Raw genomic sequence first — 14,502 nt, forward strand, 5'->3', positions numbered from 1 at the left:
CCGACTTTTGTCTATTCGTGTGTTTATATTCGCTACACCCAAAAAAAGAAAAAAATATGGAGGTGCTGTGTCCTTTGACTTTTACTCCTCGCCAAAAAATGTGCCTCATAAATTTTTATATATCATCGTCTGAGTGTGTGTGTGTGTGCGTAGACAAGCTTTTAATTTGGCTTACACATGCTATGCAATGTTAGCATCCCTCCCAGATTAAGGCTTTAAACTGGACACTCACACAAGGACAGTGTTCCCCCAACTGTGCGCTCTGTGGCCATCCACATCATCAACAGGGTTTATAATGAAATTCCATAAATGAGGCGACAGACAACTGGCAATCAAAATCAACACCCTAAAATATGCTCACATTTGTCAGCGGACCAACAAAATTGAACGTGTGGCATAAATTATTAAAGTTGCCACTACAAAATGCACAACGTTTTGGGAAGCTGCTAACAAATCGCATAGCGAACGACGGCAGATTAAGCTGTTCGGGATGCATGTTTGGAATTAAAAAGATTAGATGAAAGCTTTAGAAAATACTTTTCAATTAATAATATATAGTTAAAAGCTGAGAATAGAGGCACTTTGTTTAACAAAAACAAAATTGAGCTACTTGAATTTTATTTTTAATTCAACAATACTTATCTATCATAAGACTGTGACACTACTTACTGCTTTAGAATTTAATTTTAAGGTAAAAAAGACCAACAACGGAAATCATTCAATACATTTTATTTGTAAAAATATATACATATTATTAGCTTACATATAAAATTCTTTTGTTCTTGATGAATAAATAACCTTAGATAATAAAAAAGATGTGTTAGCTAAATTTTGAGAAAAAATGCAGTATAATAATATACTGTAATAATGTAATAATAATAATAATAATAATAAACTTTAATTTTTGACAACCCCTTCTTTAAAATTAAATATATAAAATTTATAGAAGAAATACAGTATAATAATATTCTGTAGAATAGTAATACACTATACTATAATGGAAAAATCCATTTACAAAATTTCTTCATTCAATTTTGTACATTGCAGTTACATTCAGTTGCGCATCCCAGATAATTGCATAAATTAACTTACTCAAAAATAGTTTTGTTTTTAATTTAATAATACCTTGCACTTAATTGCAGTTTTTTGTGTAAAAGGTGATTGTACAATTTCCATCATTATACTGCAATTAGAATTAAATAAAAGCTATACAAAGAAATTTTTTAGCTTACATACAAATGATTAATAGTTTCTTTGTACTGCAAACTATTATTGCATTAACATTGAATTCAATTGTGCTTTGACTTTATTGTGCTTCGGACTTATTTAAGTTATTGCATTCATTAATCAGACTTACAAAGCTATTAACTTATCTCGTATTATGCTGCTAAGGTTTAATGTGGTACCTAAGCATCTTTTTCCCGGCTTAAGAGGAGCACTGCTTATTACAACGTTGCTTATTTCGAGTAACATTTAAGGCAGCCCTCGCATTAGATGTTCCCTTACTCACACACACACACACTCTCGCACATCACATCCAATCACTGAGCCACTTGGGTGTATGTCAAAAATCAACGCCAGTTAAAACGTGTGCCGTCTGCCAACTGGCAACTGCCCGCTCTAACTGCTCCTGTTTCGTCCTGTTCAGTGTCCGGACACTTGCCCTGCCCTGCCCTGCCTCTGGCCCTTAAGCATTGTTTAATTTACATTTATCCGCACGCTTAGCCTACCAGGCAAGTTCATTTACAGGTGTCTATGCTGTGTGTGAGTGTCCCTAAGGTGGTCACACACGCAGACACACAGGAAGAGGATGAGGAAGTAGAAGTGGAAGCTACTGACACCGTACAAAATGTTAAACACTTGGCAACATTTTGCTTAAAACTTTTGCTGCTCTATCTCTCCGCTTGGGTTGTAGCTTTGCTTTCTATTTGCGGCTGCAGCACACACAAAAAGTCACAATGCAGTTAAACCAACAACAACAACAACAACAGCAAGAGAAACAATGAAAAAGGTAAACGAGCCAACAAAAGGCACGCCCGGAAATGGCAAAGCTGCTTGACTATAACAACCAAGCCAAGCCAAGCCAAGTCAAGGCACAAGGCACAGAACCAAGGCAAACAAACCATAGGAGCAGCAGCTACAGCAGCCGCTACTTGGCCACTCATTGTTGGTCGCCTGGTCGCCTGGTTGCCCGGTTGCCATGGGTGAATCCTCAGGTGTTTTGCGCACAGTTTACTACGTTTTTCATTTAACCAACACCAACACCCCAGCGTTGGACCAGTTTCAGCTCGCTTGTTCAGCTTGTTCACTGTTCTTCTTCTTGTTATTGTTATTGTTGTTGTTGTGACTGCTGGCTGCTGTTGTTTTGTTGCTGTTTGGTTTGCGGTTGTCGGGCCAACGAAATGGCCACGCAAGGATGCGGTCATAGCACCGACGCGTCGCTGTCTCCTCTTGTTCTTTGCTTCGAGAATAATTAAAAATTCACATAAATTTAGCTTAGCGTTGACACACACACACACACACACTCACACTTACACATGCATGAATTCTAATTGGGTTAATTATGTGTCGCCTGGACTTTAAAAATGTCAACGAGCACCTTTATATAGCACGTGTGTGTTCACTGTGTGTTAGTGTCAACAACTGGACGAGTGCCAGTTGCAAGTCCCGAGTACATTAACAACAAATTATGTTGTCGCCCAGCTGACAGCGAAATGTGTAAAGTCTCCAAAGGCAACCGGCGAGATCAGTCGCCGCACACTACTTTTGTATTAAAGTAAAATTAAAATATATATTTACTTGCATTCAGGAAGAGTTTGCAATTAAATGGAATAGAATACTTCGCTCAACAATTTTAGAAAATACAGAATTTAAGAATTGTTTGCATTTGATAAGAAACTTTACTTGAATTCAAACTACAATTTTATTAAAAGTATAAAGATTACTGGATTATTATCAAATTATGTCCAAAGAAAACCGACAAAATTATTAAAATGTATATTTACTTGCATTAAAGAAGAGCTTGTAACTAAATAGAAAGGAATTCTTTTGTTTAAAATTTTAAAAAGTAAAATATTTACATATTTTTTATTTGCAATGGGACTGCATTTGAATTTGAAGTACAACTTTATTTAAAACATGAAGAGTAAACAAATTTTAAGTTGATTCTTAATTATTTATATTACTTAAGTTATATGTAATGTAAAAAGCTATAATTAGAGCTCGAATCGGAATATCTACACAAATAGCTACAGAGACCTTAAGCTAATACAACTATTTAAATTTTCCACTTAGTCTTATGCAAGTTTAAAACTGGAAAACTTATGTAATATAAAGTTAGTAAGTGATGAGTAAACCTCGTATTTAGCATATTCTTAAAATTCCTCCATTAATATCAAACTGTGTATTTATATTATTGTATTTAAGCACAACATTTAAAACCAATTTTTCTACACACTCCAACTCATTTTTCAATATAACAAAGATTGATGTCTTCAGAATTCATCTTTATATTTACTAGTTAATAGTAAAATTTCACATTATCTGCTTTCATCTACAAACTAAAAATTTCTTAGGACGAGCAGCACACTTTCGACATTTCAGATCTTAGAATTAAATTATTACCCCAACTGCATAATTAAGCAGCCATTATTCTCAACTCAACCAAACACCTAACGTGAAAACTTCGAGCCAGTTTAACGAGTATTTATTATCTAGTAAATATGCTACATTTTGAGGTTTTGAAAGCTGAGCTGCAGCTTTAAATGGCTTATAAGTAGCATCTGTGTTATGGGCTTAATTACACATACGCCACGCTGCCATTTGACATGCCATGAACGTTGTTTAATGACCACCTAGCTGCATAATTTACAAACACAATTTTTGTGGGGGGCACAGACTACCTGAGCGTCACAGTGGCAACGACTTAAGTAGCCAAGCAAAAAGGTTTTTATGGATCCCGCAGTACGTGTGCGAGAGGTCCCCAAAGGCAGCAGACGGCAGAGGGCAATAAAACAGATTTAGTTCAAGGAAATAATATATAAATATGTGGATGAAAAGTGTGAGCCAACGGTCGCCTTAGCTGCTTTCTAAGTGTTCATCAAATAATAAAACATAATAATAATAAGAAATGGAATACGGGTTGCCTGCAACTAATCCAGACGTCAAGCGAACGTTTTGTGACATTTAACGAAAGCAAAAAGCGCACGAAAGTATGCAACACATAATGGCAAATGTCAACAGCAGCAGCAAGAAGCAAGAAGCAAGAAGCGAGTAGCAAGCAGCCAGCAGCAAAAGGGAGGCAGCAAAACCAAAGCGAGACAAAATTAATTACTCTACGTGGAAATGTAATTACGAAAATATTTAGCCCAAGCTCAGCGGCACGTCGGGCCACAAAATGCCATTTGTCAAGCCTCTGTGTGTTGTTGTGTTGCGACCGTCGGGGCGGAGAGATTTCTCCTTGGGTTAGGCTTGGGTTAATGTTTTGTGGCGGTCTCTCTCTCTCTCGCTCATCAATGGCACCAATAATATGCTGCATGTAATTAATGATTTATGAGCCAAGCCAATTAATCAAATTAATCAAATTTTCATTAAACTTTGGCGCACTGCAGCAACGCCTTTTGCTTCAGCTTTTCAGCTGTCTCGCTATCTCCGCTTGTGTCCTTCGCACATTTTTCGTGCGTGCCATATGCACATTAATTCCGCAGGCCTACAAAACTTTTCCGCTGTGTGTTATATAGTAGTAGCGAGTAGTACTCTACTCTACATGTTTTGTGTGTGTAAAAAAGTTTTGTTTTATGGCCCACTTAGAGAAACCACTATGCGGTTTCTCCTCATTGCGGTAATTATGCACTGCCAGCTGTGCAATTGTGTTTCTATGTAAATAGACGGCAAATGCAAATGCAGAAATGTACTCGTTGCTTGATTGTTGAGAAGCCGAGTACTAGTCGGAATATGCCGCATATTCATTTCATTTAATTATATTACGCTAACTACAAGTTCACTAAGCCAGTTGGCAGTGTTATGCAACAGAGATTATTATCTGTATTACGAACAAGTTATAGATCAAACAAGGAATGTGGAAAATTGTAAAAAAAAATATATGATATATAACTCATAACAATATTAATGAATATATATTTGACTGTTTTTTTTTTTAAATTCTAAACTTCTTCTATTTAATATAATATGGAAAATAGTGCACAAAAAACAAACAAGAGAGCTAATGTCGAGTGGGTTTTAAGTATAAGCATAAAAATGCGGTAGGTTAACATACTGAAGGTTTTATTTGGTATATTGACATACATTTAAAATATACCATAGAGATCAAAATATACCACATTGCCAGCCAAAACAACTAAAGGTAGTCGTATTTTGTATATAAAGCTATTTCTTAAATAACTTCTACAATCCGGTATATTTTCACTCTATGGCATTTTTTCAATATATGACTATATCAATAGACCAAATATATCAGTTTGTATATTTTTAGTATTTTTGTGGTATATCAATTTGGTATATTTTTAATTTAATAACTCACTGTTTTGGTTTTATTAAAAATGGGTGGTGGGTATCTCATGATCGAGATCACTAGACTGTAAAGTTTATACTTGTTTTCTAAAATTCTAGATTTCTCTTGTTAAATATAATCTAGAAGATGATGCATCAGAAAAAAAAATCTTTTAGTAAAAACAAACAACTTAATATATAAATAATTCCTTTAAAAAGCTTTTTAAATTATAATTAGTAATAAAAGAATTCGCACACAGTAAACCAAAGCTAATTTCATAACTTCAATTTTTTAAACAGACAAATACTGCTAAAAAGTGAAAAATTTTAAGTATCTTAAAAAAAAGTAGATGAGAAAAGTAGGCTTATGGAGTATGACTTTTAAGGCTCATTTCAAATATTTGGAATATTGTGCTGAATGCCTTCGAGTTGTTCACATTAAATTCATAAAAATAACTAAGATTTTATTTTTCTAAGATGTTGTCCAGCAAGTGCAATTGGTATTGCCTCAGCGTCTATAGCAATGTTAGCACTGAAGAACTGAGCATTGATGCGATGTTAGGCATATTGGAAGAGCATTGTAAGACTCATTATATCAGCTGGAATCCCGTCTATATAGAAGAAGGCGGTGAAAGAGATGAGACTGAAAATGTAGATCCCAAATTTAGCTTCTATGTGCGCACAAATGGTAAAGCAATGGCAATAAAAGGTATACCAAAAGAATCCAAGATATGGTTACACAACAAACGGAAAACACCGTCACCCAAGATAGATGATGAATTTAAATTAAAAATACGTCAGATTATATTAAAGCGCCTTACTCCGGATATATTGAGAGTAGATTTGTCAAAGTTGTGGGAAGATGAACATTGGGGAGATATTTTTTGTGCGCTAAGCAATAAGGACTGCATGAATACTGCCATTGAAGCAATTGGCGAACTTATGCCTAGATTACACAGTCTAGATCTGACTAACAACTACATTAGCGATCTCTCTGCCTTTGAAGGTATCGAAAGTCATTTGCCCGAACTGAAAACAATATTATTGAAAGGAAATCAATTGAAGAATCTGGAATCTTTAAAAATCTTTGAGAAACTGCCACTGGTTGAACTCGAACTCGAAGGCAATCCAGTCTCCACGGATGCTTATCGATTGGATGTGGCAAAACTATTGCCCAATCTAAAAATCGTTGATGGGAGACCAGTGCAACGCAAAACTATTCGACGACTATTGGCAGAAAGTCCTAGAGAGCGAAGTAATTCCAATGAAACTAGTAAAGACAATATGCTGAAAATCAATAGAGCATCTAGTAGAAGCTGCAGTGTTGAAAATATATTTAATAATGATCATAAAGAAAGTCATCCTGAAGCTCTAATCACCACATCTATCGACAGTTTTTCAGTTCCTCTTAGTACTAACATTTCTGATAAGCTGCAAAATAGTAATTGCTCTTCTAACACTCAAACAGTCTCAGCAACCGCAGTGGCTAACGGAAATAAAATAGATATTGATGTTGCACAGCCAACAAAAAACCCAAATAGGAAAAGGGCTACAGTTGAAAATTCTGAAAATTTACAAAGTGAAAAGTCTTATAGTTATATACCAATAAGTAATGATTTGGACAATGCACTGGATATCAAGTTTTTTCCAAATACAGAAACCGTTCAAATTGCTGAAATACTTTCAGTTTCTGAATATTTGAATGAATCAAAAAGTTGTAAAGTAACTAAATTCTCCACAGATAATGAAATATCACCTATCACTCAAAGCTGTTCAGCTGATAGTTCCCAAGAACTCGTCATTGCTAACAAAAATAAAATAGATACTAACATTCCACAACCTACACAGACTCCAGATAAAATTGCTGAAAGTTCTGAAAGTTTACACAGAACAGAAATTGTATCTAAAAATCATATACGACTTCTCAAAGAAAGTTGTAATGATATGGACAGTGTACTGGATACTAAAATCGCAACGTCTATTGACAACTGTTCAACTCCACTAAAATCAGATCCACAAGCTACTAAACTCTCTACAAATATTATCATATCACCAATTGCTAAAAGCTGTTCAGTAACTGAAAATCATCCAACTGAAATAGACAAAAATCATCTAGATACACTAAAATCTATCATTCTAGATCCAAATATGTGCTGCTTAAATCCTGAAAATTCAACTAATTCTAAAACTATACCAACAACCTTAAGTCCATCCGGAGATAATTTACGAACTGCTGTCGTCTCACCGACTGAAAAATTAAGTTTTCAAAATCGAAAGAACTATGAACAACTTCCACTAGAAGCTAGCACTAACTTGAACTATAATAATATTTCTTGTAGTCTAAGTAATCTAATTGTTAAAGAGGAGGACTCGATGAAAAACGTCAATACAACATTAAGCGATGATGCGATCATTTCAGCGATATCTAAGGGAAAAATCGAAAGGGATTCATCGATGGCAGTAAAAGATATACTAAGTGATAAAAATACTAATACAGTAAAGCAACAAAGTTCACAAAATACCAACACTCAACGAATTGCAGCGCACAATGATCTCCAACTATTCCTTAATGCATATCTTAACGCATTCGACAATAAACAAGAGCAACTTAGATGGTTCTATCATGAGAAGGCAATGGTAGCATTCTTCGAGAATGAAAAAGAGCAAGTAGCATTAAACATTTCCTTATTTAATATACTAATCAATTTGTTCTTCTCAGTGACTTCCACGAAATGGGTTTGGACGATGCCCTCGCTAGATTTAGAGAATTACCGCAGACCACAAAGCACTTATTGCCATCGATCACAGTCAATCTGAATGTGTTGAAACCCGATCGCATTTGCTTCAATATCTCTGGCATACAAAAAACAGACGGCTATCGTTATTTTATCCGTACTTTCGTCCTGGTACCGCTGCCTAATGTTGTCACCGATTTTCGCATTTGGAATGAATATATTTATACAGGCAACACAACATGTTGTAAAAAAATCGCATTGGAAGGCGAGATGTTGATGCCAATCTCATACTTCGAGCTGTTTACCGAGATGTTCTTATTTGAAATAGAGCGTCGGCTGGCTATGTTTTCGGAAATCACAAATATGAAGCCAGATTGGTGTTACAAGTGTCTCGTCGACTGGAATTGGAATATGGATGATGCCCTAATGATCTTCACAAAAATGAATCAACAGAAGCTCATTCCTGATGTAGCCTTTATGCCAACACACTGATATAGCGGAGAGTCAATTATCTTTTAGTTTTTGAATTTATGTTATTCGTTATGTTTTATTACGTCAATTTGTATTATCTCTGGCCTTAAAAATGAATAAGTTTTCAATCGTATTATTTTTGTGACAATAACTAGGAAAAATGTCTTTTATAAATAAAGACGTTGGTAAATGAAAATAAGTGAAAAAGCTATGAAAACTGAGATGACTATTTCGAAAAACAGCAACACAGCATTAATATATACCAAATTAATATAACACAAAGGATTTAGTTCGTATATTTATATAGTACTACATTCAAAATAAATTTTTCCCCTTGTAAGTCCGACTATCAAAGATAGGAAGACGAGTGTGCTTAAATTACCCTCTACCCGTATTCGGTATTTCTGAAGTATACAAAATAAATAAATCCGATACTTAAATACACTCTTCACTTATATACCCCAAATAGTATATTTGGTATAAATAATAAATCCCTCTATTTTCGAAATATATACCATAGTGTATACTATATTAATTGTCAGATTGTCAAACAATGCTATTTGGAAAGCCATTTTTTGACGAAACTTCTAAGATTTTTATCTGAGCCAAAATTTCTGGAATCATCCCTATCTCTGCCTGTTATATACATATCCTGTCGGCAAAAAGTTCTAATACCCTTCTACCCTATAGGTAGCGGGTATAAAAATACGACTCTTAAATAATATTTGTAAACAACAAACTTTCGCTATTATAATTTATAGAACTCTTTATGTTAATAAAAAAAATAAAACAAAAAAAAGGGATTCTCATAAAGTATTGGTAAACAAGAAGCTCTCACTTTTATTTTATATACAAGTATTTATCCATATAAAAAAATGAAGCATTATAGTATGTTGCGGCTGTCCATGATACTGAAGTCGCAATAAAATGATGTTACACTGTTATTAGGTTAAGAAGCAGGACAAGGATTGACAAGGCTCTAAGCAGCCGCACGATTTCCTTTTTGTTTCAGCAATATCAAACAGCGCAAATTGAATAAACAGCAGGCGATGCTAATAATGATGATGACGATAATGATGATGATGACAATGGGAGGATGCTGATGACAGCGACGTCTCAGCTTGGTTTGCAGCGTTGACAGCGTGCGGCATAAACACGGCACACAGCATATCCGGGAGCTGAAGCCGGAATGTATATGAAGCTCATTGGGAAAAAGGCGAAACGAAGGATGGGGGAGGGAACGGGATGTGGTGTGGCGACTTGTGTGCCGCCAGCGTTAAACCGCAAAATTTAATTCCCTTATCAAAAAGTGACAAGCGTGCGTATTTAATGCAATTTTGCAGCGCATTTAACATGACGTGTCTGGTGCTGCTTCTGGCTCTGACTGAAAAACAGGGATCGGGAAAGAGGGACGAGGAAAGTATTGTAGGAGAAGAGTGGAGAAATGCTGGCCAGTCTGGCATTTGCCATTATCTAGCGGAAGTTGTTTACTCGCAAGCTGCTTTTTTGTTTGTGTGTGTGTGTGTGTGTACGCGAAGCTTGTGAAAAAACCTCAATTTGCGCTACCGCAACTTCCTTTTACGCTAAATTACAATTCCGCTGATTGCATTCCCGTGGCCCGTGGACTTCTCCCTGCTAGTGATTCGGTTCAGGGTTTCACCGCCTCAAAGCGCCGTCAGCTCATTCACATTGCTACGCGTTATTCACACTTTACGCCTAGATTTGAGCGCCATGAATCCTTTAACTGTTTTGCATATTTGTGTGAGAGCCAGGAGTTGTTCCCATCCCTCGCACTGTCTTCAGATCTCAGTGCTTGCCTCGTTGTTATTGTTGTTTTTGTGCGATTCGTTTCGTTTCGTAGTTTGCATTCATTGCGAAAGATAAAAATAATGAACATACCAAAGCAAAAGTCGGCGGAAAAAACCAAACGACGAGGCAACTCAACAGCAACAGCAGCAACCAACTCCTTCAGCCCCCTCACTCGGTTCTGACCCCCAACGAAGGCAACAACTCAGCTGAACTCAACTCTCTCACTCAGCTCCAACTCAGCTTTCTGCTGTGCGTGCAACGGACTTGAATTCGTTTTGGGATTCGGATTCAGTGCAGAAACTGCGCCACGTTTTTGTCGGCATAGGATTTATTGTATGTGTTTGCAGACCCTCTGACTACATACATATATATATATATGTATGTCTATGTATATAGTTTGTCCGGGTAATGCATAAGGCAAATTGCTTGTAAGTTCAACTCGTATTTTGCATTGTGTTTCACTTCCGACAGTTAAATTAAAGCCATTGTCTGTTCGTTGCTTTGGTGTTAGTTGTGTGCGCCTAACGTAACAATTGCCAGTCGGACGCGTTTTTTATCTGCAACTAACCGCAACACTAACAACAACAACTGCAATAACAACAACAACTTGAAACAGTTGAAATACGCCTGCGAAAATAATTTGTTAGCCTAAAAGTGTGCTACAAATCATTGTGTGGCCTTCTTCCGGCTACTCCCTAATTGCATAAACAACAACTTGCATCTAAACTTTGTATCTTACTATTTTTACTAGCTTAGCAGCGATTTTAATTAGTCAAACACTCGTCGACATAGCCTAATCGCAAAATATCAAAATGTGCTACGAGAATGTGGTACATTTTTTTTTAGCTTAGTGAAACGAATAGAGAAAGAGAGAACTGAAGGACATGGAATATAGCTGTGAAAGAATAGAGCTGACAACATAATTAAGTAATGCATACTATTTGATTTATTTCATATTTTTATATATATTGAATAAGGGTTGAAAGAAAACTATTTAAAGAAGAAAAGATTATTATTTATTGAGTTCGAAGTTAACTTATAATTCAAATTAAGAACTTGGGATAATGGGAACACAATTGTATAAGTTAACGTAGTTAATATTACAAAAATAAAATGGAAAAACTAATTATACTAATTTATTTATAGTAAAAGTAAACAGATTTTAATATTATGGCTTTTTCAATATAAAATACTTGTCATAGTCTTGTAAGCATGTAACTAATATAATTTTAAATTTTAAAATACTTTAAGCCCTACCATTTTAAAAACAGTTTAATATCTTCTCCTTTGCGCACGTATTACTTAATTAATTAAAAGTGTTACAAAATTTCAAAATCTGCTCAAATAAGTTCTAAAACTCTCTCAGAGCAATTCCATTTAGATATGTTTAATTAGCACATGTAAATGTTTGATTTCTGTTTTTTAATGCAACGTATCTGATGCTTATATAAGCAAACAAGTATTATTTGCAAGCGACCCACTCAATGGGACACAGAAAAAAAAGAGAACTGAAAAATTGCATTCATTATGTGGCAGTGGCACAAAAGCTGGGGAAAAAGCGGAAAACAAGGCTAGAGCCTGCGGCGTTTAGTTGCCAACGCAGACACCACAATGACACAGAAAGTGTTGAGCTGCAAATGAGGAAACAATGCAACAGCAACAACAACAACAACAACGACAACCGAAACGGGAGGAAGGAAAATGCAAAGTGGGAAAATGGTTGAAGTGGCGGGGCATGCGTGGAAAAACAAACAGTGAAAATGTAAAACGGATGTGTAAATAATTTAGACGAGTTGCCAACCTCCTCACCAACACATGGATGCAAACTCATATGCATATAGTTGTTGTGTATCTTTTTAGTTTATGTATCATTAAAAAATACTTACTACAAGAAAATAATGAAAGCGAGCGAGCGAGCGAGGGAAATGTGCCATTTGCCAACTACAAAACAAACACTCGAGTGTCGACTCGGCTTCGCTCTTCTGCTTCTGCTTCTGCTCCTGCTTTTGTTTCGTTTTCGTTTCGGTTTCAGTCTCGGAACGTGCCAGAAATGCAATAATTATATGCATACAAAGACACACACACACTCACATGTGGCCGGCTTTTTTGACATGCTGCAAATTAAACAGCAGCTTACACACACTCGCACACAGATACAGAGAGACAAAGACAGTGCTTTGCTCGAACTAAATTACTTTTTTGTACCAGCTGCATACAATCAAATGCAACGGGATTAAAAAGCAAACGTGTAAGTGTTAACTGGTAACGTGTAACGAGTCAGGGTAACGGTTACTCTGCTCTCCTCTGCGGCTTTGTGTCAGACTGCAGATTCGAAGCGAGCTGTTGTAAAACCTGGTAAACCTCTAAAGGCATTTGCATAGCCAGTATCGCCAGTATTTCAAAACTATGTTAATGTGTGAGCCAAAGAGCTCGGAAATTAAAGCGAATTTAAATGCAAGTTTTGCTGGGGAAAGCAAGGTTTATACCCGCTATCGATGGAGTAGAAGGGTTTTATAAATTTGTACCCCCAGCAAATAAGTGAATATATGCCGATCCCATAAAGTGTAAATATAATATTATCAGATTGACAAGATTGACAATCTTTGGTTGACAATCTGGCATATTTTATCCACGATTTACCAAAAATAATATTGGGTGTATTTTAGTATTTGAGGCAGATCCCATAAAGTATATATATATATACTCGATCAATAGATCTGTCTGTATGACAGACTGGCTGCATTCGGATTTTAGTTAATTTGATTGACAATCTAAAACTTATTATCTTTGATATACCAAATATAGCATTCGGAATGTTTTAGTGTTTTCAAGTATTTAATTTAATATTAAAATATTCCAATTTTAAGAATAATACCGCATCGCATTGCTTTAAGTAAAAATGAGTAGCGTGTATTATAACTTTGTACCTCCAGCATATTTTGTCCTTGATATACCAAATATAGCATTCGGTTTATTTTAGAATTTTCCAGTATTTTATTGTATATTTGAAGAATAATACAGCATTACTTTGCTTTTATTGAAAGTAGGTAGCGGATATCTCGCAGTCGAGTACACTCGAATGTAGCTTTCCTACTTGTTTTTGCCTCGGGTTACATACACGACGGCAAACCGCAGACATTGAGCAGCGTCAGAGCAGCGCTGTCTCTATAAATCTCAACGGATGTGTCGTTAACTGCCGCCGGGGCTAACGCTTTTTCTTCCCTTTCCCTTTCCCCTCTTCCTCTTTGTGACAAGGACAAGGCACAGGGTTCCACAATAGACAAGCAACCAGACACACACACATACACACAGGCATGGACATCTACATGCCCTCACACACACACATACACACACAAGCATCAGCTCAATTTGCACGCTTCGTTATTCAATTAGACACTTGGAAACAGATGGAAAACACATCCGACATAATTTTGATTGATAGCCCAATAATGATGGTGATTTATCATATTTGCATTTGCTAACACTTTTCACGCTTGCAAAACGCGCGCTGCACTTTAACATATTTTGCATTGTTTTGTTAATTGTTTGTTGTTTGCAAAATATTGTTGTTGTTGTTGCTGTGCAGCAACAAATGACAATTAATTTGGCTTAAAAGTGGTACGAAGTACACTCCAAAAATATGGCATTGGTCAACTGGCATTTTGTAACGCTAATTGGTCTCACTTCTATGGCAGACACAGCGTCGCGTTGACAACAACTGACCACGTGGCCACGCCTGGGCCGCCTTGACGTATACGCAATGTTTGCTTTGTTCAGCTTTTCTTTATTTTTTGTACCGCACCCGGGCAAGTCTATAAAATCCGGCTTAAGCTGCATGCTACCTGTGATATGTATGAAATTTTTTCTGCCACTCAAACAACTACACACGATTGTGTGCAGTGGAAAATACAAAAAAAAAAAACAACAGGAAAAAAGAAAAGTGGGTCGCACGCATTTTGGGAAGGGAAACAGAACTGGG

The 14,502-nt window shown here is 36.1% G+C and overlaps 1 protein-coding gene across 1 annotated transcript; it reads left to right on the forward strand.

Moving 5' to 3' along the window:
* The first annotated feature begins 5,919 nt into the window (after nt 1–5,919).
* LOC117571406 (uncharacterized) lies at nt 5,920–8,874 on the forward strand. Its single transcript, XM_034253542.2, has 2 exons — nt 5,920–8,171; nt 8,228–8,874. Exons 1-2 carry the CDS (start codon nt 5,986–5,988, stop codon nt 8,733–8,735), a joined length of 2,694 nt encoding a protein of 897 aa, XP_034109433.1. The 5' UTR covers nt 5,920–5,985; the 3' UTR covers nt 8,736–8,874.
* Nucleotides 8,875–14,502: the final 5,628 nt, after the last annotated feature.

The sequence above is a fragment of the Drosophila albomicans genome, chromosome 3 (assembly GCF_009650485.2).
Source record: "Drosophila albomicans strain 15112-1751.03 chromosome 3, ASM965048v2, whole genome shotgun sequence".
Taxonomy (NCBI): domain Eukaryota; kingdom Metazoa; phylum Arthropoda; class Insecta; order Diptera; family Drosophilidae; genus Drosophila; species Drosophila albomicans.

Excerpts from the sequence above, each read along its gene's own strand:
- LOC117571406 (XM_034253542.2), top strand. The coding sequence starts at position 5,986 with ATGTTGTCCAGCAAGTGCAATTGGTATTGCCTCAGCGTCTATAGCAAT. Across the intron at positions 8,172-8,227 it reads TTCTTCGAGAATGAAAAAGA|TGACTTCCACGAAATGGGTT; the intron begins GCAAGTAGCATT and ends TGTTCTTCTCAG.